The sequence below is a fragment of the Colius striatus genome, chromosome 6, assembly GCF_028858725.1.
Source record: "Colius striatus isolate bColStr4 chromosome 6, bColStr4.1.hap1, whole genome shotgun sequence".
NCBI lineage: Eukaryota > Metazoa > Chordata > Aves > Coliiformes > Coliidae > Colius > Colius striatus.
Genome location: NC_084764.1, coordinates 21193097 through 21203687, shown reverse-complemented (window position 1 = coordinate 21203687; position 10591 = coordinate 21193097). Strand labels below are relative to the sequence as shown.

Here is a 10591-nt window from a genome sequence, read left to right as displayed (position 1 = left end):
AGAGTCAACTACTGAACTGTCTGTTTTTTCTTCAGAATTTACCAAAGGAATCGCTTCTGACTGTTTGTGACTGTTGTGTTCACTGTCCACAGCTGCATTCATTTCATGTTCCTTCTCTGAGGTTTCTTCTAGTAGCTTTCTTCTGCCTCCTATTCCTGCGAATAATTGTGAAGGGGAATCATGCCTATTTCCAGAGGATGTAACTTATACACTTTCTGTAAGACATTAACCTCTACAGAGATTATTTTCCTCGACATAAAGCCAAACACTAGAGTGCTATGCTAGAGTGAAAATGTGCAACAGATCTGTGATTTAAGAAATACTTGTTCAAATTAACAGTCTCAGAACAGTTTGGAGGATAGAGCTTTAAGAAAAACTGGTGTTGTAAAGTTGTTTAGGAAAAAATATGCTTGGTTTTGATAGTTAGCATATAGATTCCCTGTTGAGCATTAGTAGATCTCCTTCTTATATCCAAATACAAGTAGCAAAATCTTTATGAAAATAATTATTAAAAATGCCATCTAGGATTAAACTAGATTAAACTTCCCATAAAGTAACAAAGTTCACTGTGAAATACAAGAAACCACAGGCATGTTCATGCAGAAATGTGACTGAAGGCACCTAGCTGCCTCAGTTTCAGTGACTTGGAATCAGTTTCCTGAAGCCAATAAAATTCTGCTTTCAAAAAACCCCACATCTTGTAAATACTATATACAAATGGATTAATTTAAAAATTTTATGCTTCAAGCCAGTCCTGGCCAAAGATACAAATAGTCCAATAATCAAAAGCCAGGAAGAACTGGTTCTTAAACTGTTACCATTGCATTAACTCAATCTGTATTATTGGATCCTCAGAATATCATAAATCAGTCATTAACTGATATGAGTTAGGTTTACTACATCTTGATTTTAATCATCAGAAAGACACAGTGTACCTGTTGTATTTTTTTTCCTCAAACAAAGCATATTTTGTCCTTCCTAAATCACAGTTAGTGAAGCATTAGTCCAGTACCTTTAGCTGCAGTTTGGGCTGCACACTTAATTGTTGTAGCAGACAAAAGCTCTGGCAGTTCTAGAAGAACATTCCTTTTTTCTACATATTTTTCCTGCCCAATGTAGAAATTGTGCCACTTTTGTGCGGACACAATCATTTGTTTCCTCTGCATAATGTAGTCTTTACATAAGTAAGCTGTGATTTCTTGATGAATCCTTTCTAATTGCTGGTGCAGCAGATGTGCTCTAAGGGTTGCTAAACACCTTTTAACTTAAAATAAAACTATTGGAATGTAATCAATGGGTTTGGTAAATCTAAATGTTTATCATACAATATTTGCCTGCTTTCGCTTGTTTTTTGAGACGTGAACTCTGTCTGCCCTACGGTGATTTTTTCAGTTTCCTCGTTTTTGCTGGATTCTGCAGCAGTAATTTTTCCAAAACGCCAAGCTGTCCCTCCTCAAATTGATCTTGCATGATTTCTAAAGTGATTTCATAGTTTTCTGCACCTTCTAAAGATTTTGTAATATCTTGTTCAGATTCCTTTTCTCTTAACTCTATCTCATTCTTCTGTGCAGTATTTAATTCTACCAGTCCTAGTCCCATCTGCATTTTCATTTGGGGTTTTTCAACAAAACCGTATCCTCAGACTTTTTTCTATAGGCTTAATTGTTAGTTTTACAACATCTATTTGCAAAGAACCCTGACAGGCTGGTAAAATGATTACCTGCAACCTTTACAGTTAAAATATAATTTTTTATTATTTATATTTCTGAACTTTGATTCTCTTGGATTTTCATATTCTTCTTTTTTCTTTCCCTCTCCTGTCTTATTTTAGTGGCACATTTTCAGCATTATCTGTCCTTTCAGTTACAACAGTATCTTCTTTTTCAACATATACTTTATCAGGCAGGTTTCTGAGCAATCCCAGGTTGCCAGGATGTAATTAATCTGTATTTCTTTTAACAGCAACCTGTTTTTCTAGGTTGAGGGTCTTAGGAGACACTAGCTGTAATGCTCGCTCTTTCTTTCTTTCTTTATCTTTCTTTCTTTATCTTCCTTCCTTCCTTCCTTCCTTCCTTCCTTCCTTCCTTCCTTCCTTCCTTCCTTCCTTCTCTTTCTTTCCTTCTTTCCTTCTTTCCCTCTTTCGTTAAAATTGCCTCTTATTTTGTAGGGCTTCTAGGGTAAAAGTTCTCATTCACTGAGACTAATATCATGTGACTGCTCTGTTGCTTTTACCATCAACAAATTTTCTTTATAGGTTTTTTGAGGGGACTTGGATTCTGATGAAAACTTTGGTATTACTGTGCTTGATTAAATAATGTTTGATGATGCCTTACAAAACTCAGATTAATTGGTTCTGGTTTTGTATCTTGCACTGTCATAATGGTTTGAAATGATGGGCCCAATTCTGATAATACAGAATAGTCTTTTTTTTTTACTATATTACATGTGATTTCTTTCTGCAATCTGGATTATGACTGTCCTCTAATCCATTCTCTGGTATTAGAAGCTTATGTTGGGAACATGAATCTGTGTTATTCCTGCTTCACCTTTCTGATGATGTTGTACCTTCATAGGAATTTGTTCAGTTGGTAGTTTCCCTCCTGACAAGCTATCAGCAGAAGCAGTAAGCATTGTCCTATCTTACTAATTTGGTAGATTTTGTTGGGTTATTTTTCCTCCACTGCTCCTTTTGTTATTTTGCACTGCCAGCTGAAGAGAAACATCATTCTCTTTGGAGATATCCACATTACTGTAGCTATTTTGTTATGTCTAACTGGCTTGAGGTGCCTTGGGTTTCTTTTCCTGGTACTATTTTATCAGGGCTTATACTGAAGCTTAGTTCTCAGCAAGCAGTTTTTACCTTCCATTCTGAAACTCCACATGTCTTCCAAGTGGCCAGTTTCTTCAGAAGTTTTGGTACCTGTGAAACTGAAGCCACTAGATGAGGGGTGAGGAGAGAAAGGTTGGTCTGGAGTCAGTTCTTGGGACTCTTCAGATTTCTGATCCTGTTCATCATTAAAAATGCCCTGACTGGAATCTTTGATATTGTTTTCATAAAAACCCATTGGGTCATTTTTATTCGCTGGTTTGTAAATTTTCTCTTTTACGCCACTACCCATTTTGAACTGGCTTTTTGATGCTGAATTTTGTTCTGTATCACAGCATTCAACTGGTTTGCCTTTCTCAGATGTTTCTATCTCACTATCACATGGGGTCTTCTTCATGCCCAGATGATTATCTGCAGTTCCTGGTAGATGCCCATAAACTGGTAATTGGTTTTCTGAAATTACAGATTCTTGAATACAAGTGTTCAGGTTATTTTCTTTCTTTTGTACTGCTTCAATTGTTCCCATTTTTGATTTTCCCTGCAGATGAGTTCCAATTTCCACTGTATTTTCAAAAATTAATTTTGAAGGTAAACACTGAGACTCTTTGGAGATGGGGTCATTGCTATAATCTTTTATATCGGTGTTTCTCTGACTTTCACTGCCCTCAGAAACATCATCTTCAGCACTGGAATAACCAAACAAGGGTACATATTGTCTTTGAGATACTTCAGGTTGTGCTAGCGTTTCAATAGGTAAAATTTGTGAAACATCACTTTCACTAACTAATTTGACAAAATGTTTTGCTTTTTCATTACTGTGTTCATTATTTTGCACAACTAGTAGGGAAAAGAGATTGTTTTCTTGGATTGCATCCTCATATTTTTCAGATAGCTCCTCACTAACTCTCTGCTTTACTTGTACTTTCGTTGCTCTGTTATTATTTCCTTGTAATATTTCATCATCATTTTCAGTTTGAGGGATTTCTTCACTAAGAAACACATCATCTTGCAAACTCTGCACTTGCCCTTCTTCAGCTGTTGAACTCTGAAACATCAGTATGTCTGCAAAATGACTGAGAGAGAAAAAATGTCTCTGTTCTCCAGCTAAGTCAGGTTTTTCTTCTGTGTTTTTTGTGTCTGAGGGATCACAGTTCTGAGGTAGGCTAGGAGAAGAAGAAATCTGATCTGATGCAATTGATTCATGTGCCTGCTGATTACCATATGGGTTCATGTTATAATTAATAAAGCTATTATAGATATTTGTATACCAACCTGACTGACCGTGTTCACTTTCTGACTCCTGATTTCTCTTTTTAGCTTCAGAGATTTTCAGCAGTTGATTTTCTGATACCAAGTCTTGTTCTGAACTGTAAGGTTCAGTTGGCTTCTCTTTATCACTTGTTAGTATATCAAAAGAAGATTCTGTGCTATCTGAGGTGCTCTTGGTATGCATCCTTGATGGTATTTCCCCAGGATTTGGTATGTTACTGTTTGAATCTATTATTTCTTGTGTATAGTTTTCTTCACCTTCATCATCTGTCACTGCTTTAACTGTCTGCTTTGATTCTTTGTCCATTTGTGATTCATTCTGGTCTAAAGTCTGCACTTCTTCATTCTTATTTGCTTCATCCTCTGTTTCTCTGCTTTGCTGGTCTTCCGTAGCAATTGCATCTTTCTCATTATGGCCAAAATTAAGAACATTACTTAAATCCAAATTAAACCAATTTGATTTGGATTCTTGGCTTTCACTCTTTTGTTCATCTGTCAGTAACTCCATAACTGCTGTTTCCTGCTCATTATTGGAATGTTCAGGCACACTAGAAACATCATGGATTTGTGGATCATTTTTTTCTGATGCCAAACCAACATCCACGTTCTCTTCACCAAAATACAGAAAGTCTGTCAGCCCCACCATCCAAAGAGATGATGTCAGTTCCTTTTCCTCATCATTTGGCTCCTGTAAGTCATCTTCAGCAGTTACTGCTATTTTTCTGCCTCGGTATGTATTTTCTTCTAAAGATTCGGTAATTGCTTTTAAGGGCTCTTCATCGTTTTTACTTCCTGTGGTGAACCATCCTGCAATCCAGCCAGACTGAGCAGGAACAGGTTCTAATAGGGGACTGGTTTGCACTTGTGGCTCTTCAGTATCATCTTTTCTGTTATCATTTTTTCTATCCAACTCTTTACTTGCAGACTCCTCCTGAGTGTGAGGTTCCTTGGAATCATTTTCAGAAACTGATTGATCTCTCTCTTCCTTTCGCCTGGAGTCCCTTGTATGTTTGAAGAGTTCATTTTCGCACAGCTGCAATTCTGCATCAGATGACGAATATTCACTTTCTTCGTTGTGATCATGTAACGCGCTATCTTCTTTTTCATAAGAGTAATTATCTCCATCGAGACAAAGGAAATCGGTTTCCTAAAAGAACAATATTAACTTTTAAAATGTTTTCATATGTATTTTTCTCCAGCACTGTGTAGCACAGCAATACATCTTTATTGTCTTTCTTTCTGTGTAGTTACACAGGTGTAGAACTTTACACAAAGGACTGTAAGTAATGATGTTATTCCTAATGGTTCTATATAATTTATTAGGAAAGAAAATATTTTAGTGGATGAGAAACATGTAAATGGAGCAATAATGAAAAAAACCCATGCTTTGAATTATCTGAAATAAAATATGCATTGACACTTGGATTTCTAGCTGGATGTTAGGTTTTCAATTGCAGTTTCAAAAACTACATTGGAAAATCTAGTGATGTTGGTTTACCTTAGTGAGCACTTCAACTTCTTCTGCAATAAAAACTTCCTCAACTTTCACAGCATCCTTTGGGAAATACCCAAAATCCTTTCCTTTCTGTAAAAAATATAAAAGGAATGAGAGCATTTAAACTTCAAGGATAAGTACATTAAGTGCTTGCATATATGCTAGAAAAGTATGAGTAAACAAATAAGTTTATAGGACTGCTCCCTACCCCTTGGTCAAAAGGTTGGTTGAATTTTCCTTCACAAAAACATTCCATTTGCTGTCTCAGAAAGCAAAGGAAAGTGTGTAACTCCATACTATTATTTTCTGAATTATTTTTATGAACTTGTGTTTGTGCAGAACCAAACCAGTAGCCCTAACGCTGCTTGAAATAAAGACAGTGCTGTCTGCACAGATGATGTCAGCCAGTTCCTACTAAAATCAGCTGCAAATTTCTCATTGACTCCAGTGGGAGAAAAGTCATGCCTTAGTAACTAATGACCCAAAATAAGTTACAAGCTAAGCAGGGTATGAAATTCAGATATGAGCTGCAGCTGAAGAGAATATGGCAGTGAAGATGGCAATGCTACAGGAAGTAAGTTGATCGTAACACCCAAAAGAATCAAGTGAGGGTCAGTCTGACCAAGAAACCAACTACTATCTTTACATCAAACCATTGCATTTAGCCTTTAATCTTGGAAAGCGAAGAAGAGTGAGGTACTGGCAGAGACATTTTTGGATGCGAAAAAAGGAAGACAGAATTTCACAGCTGAACAATAGCTGTGACATATCCTTTAAAAAAAATAAAAAGTTTACCAATATCTTCTGGTTTTGAAGCACTTTGAGCTTCACTAGCAGTTGGATTTGGATCAATGCATCTATTCCTGCTTAGCTATAACATAATTACATGGCTGTTCTAGTTACATTGACAATTCTGGGAACTTTCCTTGAGCACCAAACAGTGAAGTCAGGTCCAGTACTGGATCGCTGATTAAGCAACTGTAAAAACTCCTTACTCACAAGCCTATATGTAGGTTCCTGACTGCTTTTAAGAGAACCAGGTTAAATCATTATAGACAAATGGTTAGATGAAGAATAGAGAGAACTTAGATTCTCATCTTGACTTTGTTTCTCCATGAGTGATCTTTGCCAAGATTTGATTTTTCCGTTTCTATATAAAGATACTAATAATGATCCATCTCCTAAATGCTGTATTGATCCATCACTGGTTAATATTACAAGAGAGATGGAAGATTCCCAGAAGCCATCAGGCTGCAGTTGTTACACTATTATTATAGTAGCTAAATTATTTATGGGAAAATCTTTCAGCTTAAAGTACTTACGCTTCCTATCCACAAGTTTTCATTTTTCCTTGAAAGCTTGGAATATACTATTATCTCTTCCCCTGTTTTGAAGTTAAGGTACCGGCAGTCGGGCCCTAAGTAGTCTGTAGTGGCTTGAACTCTGCTCATTGCCGCTGGAATAGTATGTAGAAAGAAAGAAACAAGTAAGTAGAGCAGACATTTTGTCTGAAGTCTTGTGCTTTGTTATGATACTAATCCATTTATATCATCAACTGGAAAGCAATGCAAAAGGCAGCCCTATCCTGTTTTCTTTCCTATTTACTACAGACATCAAAGAGAAAAGCTTTTGCCCTGTATTGGCATTTTCCAGTCCTTATTCAGCCAAGCTTTCCATGTGGAAATACATGTGGAGAATTAGCAGGTTCAACTACTAAAGTCAGATCTAAACAGCTAAAAAATATTTCCAAGGCATATTTATAATTGTATATTTTAGAAATTAAAATTAAATCATGTAATTATGTCAGGGATTTTGTCTTCTATTTTGAATAGATTTATCTTATGATGAAAATAGGTACATTTAAGCAATAACCTTAAACACATTGTCAAAAACTAAGTTTCCTATTCAATCTGAGTGACTTAAAACTTTCTTTTTCTTTGCCCCGGGCTCCCCACAGAAACTACTACTGCAGTGCTCTAGTCAGTTTGAAGCCCATTCCACATGCTGTTCAACAAAGACACACATCTCAGAGCATCCAGAACCCAATGAAGTCACTATGGGTCCATAGAAAAATAAAGATCCATCAGCAGACAAAATTTAAGGTCTCTTCCACTTCAGGATGAACTGAAGTGTAACAATTAAGGCCGCCAAAACAATGCAGACAGCTCAAAAACGTATGTAGGTTCACAGGTTTCACAAGAGTTATCAATGAATAATAAATAGGGCATTATTTGTTTGTTGCTGCTCACTTGTGATTAAGTGGCTCTGCCTCCTGCAAAGATATTTACTCCCCAGGAACTTCGTAACTATTTACTGCTCTTACTTCATGTTAAAGAAGTAAAAAATAAGAGGATAGATTAATAGGTATTTGTAAGAAGGACCAAAAAACCCCACAAACCACAACAAACCGAGCAGTTTGCTTACAGTAGAAAAAAATAAGAGTTTTGTAGAATGGGTTATGAATGTAATCTAAACACAAGATACATAGTCTTCTTTCTCAGTTTATAGCCTATTATTTTAGGGGTTTAAAATGTCTTTTGTACCTCCAAAGAATACATTAAAAATACTTTAAAACTGCTTTATACTGCCTGTTTTGAGGAAACCTGAGTATTTTTGCTGAACTTTGATCTTTATATACTTACACAACGTAATGAAGCAAGTGTATTTTTTTTCTCTTTTTATTTGAAAAGTTTAAGTCTATTGCTCATAAACCGAGTATATTGACAACAAATATTTTCTATGGTTGCTCATTTTCAGGCTGTTTCATTGGTAATTTTGACATTACGCTTTGTAATAGCTGCACATATGCCACAGACTCCTTTTGAAAAACAACATTTTTTACTTACTCTCACATTCCCGATCACCACACTTCTTCCATTCTGAAAGTACCTTTGTACTCTTCAGGCTTGTAAAAAATGAAATTACTAACAGCACAATTCTCTGATCCAAGATCCTTAGCATTTTAGATTAAATCTAGAATGCACTGAAACTCTGGAAACTGCATCGATGCGTGTTTGTCAAGAATATTCCTCATTACTTTTTGTAGCTGAAGAAAACATTTCAAGTAAACTAATAATGCGACTTTCCTTCTCTCATCTTCTCAAACAGAAGTACACTATGCTAACCTGCCAACAATCTGCAGAGTCAGGTGTCCTGATTATACATGTACGTTTAATAATTAACTGTGTTCTGAGAGCTGTTTTGAATACAAAGAAACCAGTTCTGGTCACATCAAAATTTAGTCTCTCTCAGATTCTTTTGTATTGAGTTTGTGGAAGACTGTGTTAGGGGAAATTCAATTAGAGTTGTATTAGGCCTTTTTCTGGATTATGGATACTTTTTTAATATATGTAGTCCATCTTAAAATCAGATGGAAGATCAATTGTATGCTTATATTGATTTGCAGGATTGCCAATATAGCTACTGACAATTTTCTAGGGTTTTATTTTTGTTTAATAGACTATATTTTGTGGTCACTGATATGTTTTTCATTATTATATGTGGTCATTAGGAACCTGCAACAGAAATTTTTTCCACTTTTTTTTTGAGTTTTCTCACTGATTAGATGCTAAGTAAATCCTTGAGCATAGGCTAAACTTACTCATCTCCAAAGTCTTTTAGAGGTACTTGGCAGTTTTCAGGCTCTTAAGACAACTAGAAAATCCATATGCTATCTCTACATCATGTACCACCGAGCAATATATCAAAGCTAAAGAGATGATACATCTTGCTTTTGAAGCAAGATGTATCTTGCTTCTTAGATATATCTCTGTTTCTTAGGAACCTATTATTAAGTATGGAGTTATAAATAATGTTTTCTCAAGTAGAGGTCATAGTCTACACTTGTAGTTACAGAGGGAGTTGTACACTGGTTATATAGGTATGAAGTTGTGCTGCAGATGAAGTCTTGCAGAGGTTTGCATTAGAAGTTTTGCTTCAAAGGTCTCACATCACTGTCCTGCACTTCCTTGTACACCTAAACGCAGTATGTCTAATTAACCTACAAAAGAGGCTTCACTTTTCCTTTCCTACTTTCCTGCATGAGGTAGCCTCATCTCTCTCTTCTTGCTAGCACCTCAAGAATCTGCATTCTTTCCCAACCTGGTAATATTTGCAGACCTACACTTCCTAGTAGGTCTGCCCTTCCCTCAGTCCTGAGCATGACTCATGCAGAATTTGCTCTGCTGTATCCAATTTGCAGTGTAGTTCCCCCTCCCTCCTGCTCCACAGCTTAAACTTGCCAGACCCCAGTGCTTAGCCTATCTACTGAGCCAACAAACAGATCATCTCCCAGAGGGCAGGAGAGGAGGCACAGAGGGTCACGTTAACCAGCAATGTCCTGCAAACAACCGAACAAAAAAAATCACAGTAGATGACATGTCCTCCAGTTGCAACTTAATACTTTGTCCCCTTCCTTTGCCACATGATCTGGTAGTCTGACAGCCTTATCCTATGACCTGGGACAGCAGCTGCCCCTGCTGTTAGGTAACCCTCTGGAGAGCTGTCCTGTGCACCAGCGAAAAGGCACTGCAGATCAGCTCCGTCCACTTGTTCCACTCCTGACCAGCTTTGATGCAGCTCGATCCCCAGCATCAACACTCTCTCCTCTTCACTCCCCTGGATCTTGTGTTGCATAGAGGGTCAGTAATTGGAACCTTCCTTGGGGTCCTCTAGGTTTACCCATAGGAGGTGAAAGGGGACAATAATAAGCAGCTAAAATGTGACAAATGCAAAGCAAGCTGGTGAGCAGAAAAGTAGGACAGGCTTTCTTTTATTATTCCCAAGTCTACACAGGTTAGGACAGACTGATGAGATGGAATATGTAAGAAATTTATAATGGGGGGATTCTCTGTGTACACTGTGTTGTACAAAATGAAAAAAATATTTTTATCCCACCAGGATTAACAACTGGTCAGCAGAGTCCTGCACACCAACCATGGAACATGGGACAAAACCCAGTAATAGGCCTAGAAAAGTTAACAGTCTCTTTTTGAATCTGG

At 36.9% G+C, this 10591-nt stretch overlaps 1 protein-coding gene across 1 annotated transcript; it reads right to left on the bottom strand.

Annotated features, from left to right (window-relative positions):
- Window positions 1-3848: 3848 nt before the first annotated feature.
- On the bottom strand, window positions 3849-8552 carry LOC104563628 (MIA SH3 domain ER export factor 2). The gene is made up of 5 exons (XM_061998822.1): window positions 8438-8552; window positions 6914-7047; window positions 5595-5681; window positions 4100-5243; window positions 3849-3990 (listed from the first exon to the last, which is right to left on the bottom strand). Exons 1-5 carry the CDS (start codon window positions 8550-8552, stop codon window positions 3932-3934), a joined length of 1539 nt encoding a protein of 512 aa, XP_061854806.1. The 3' UTR covers window positions 3849-3931.
- Between the last annotated feature and the right edge of the window lie 2039 nt (window positions 8553-10591).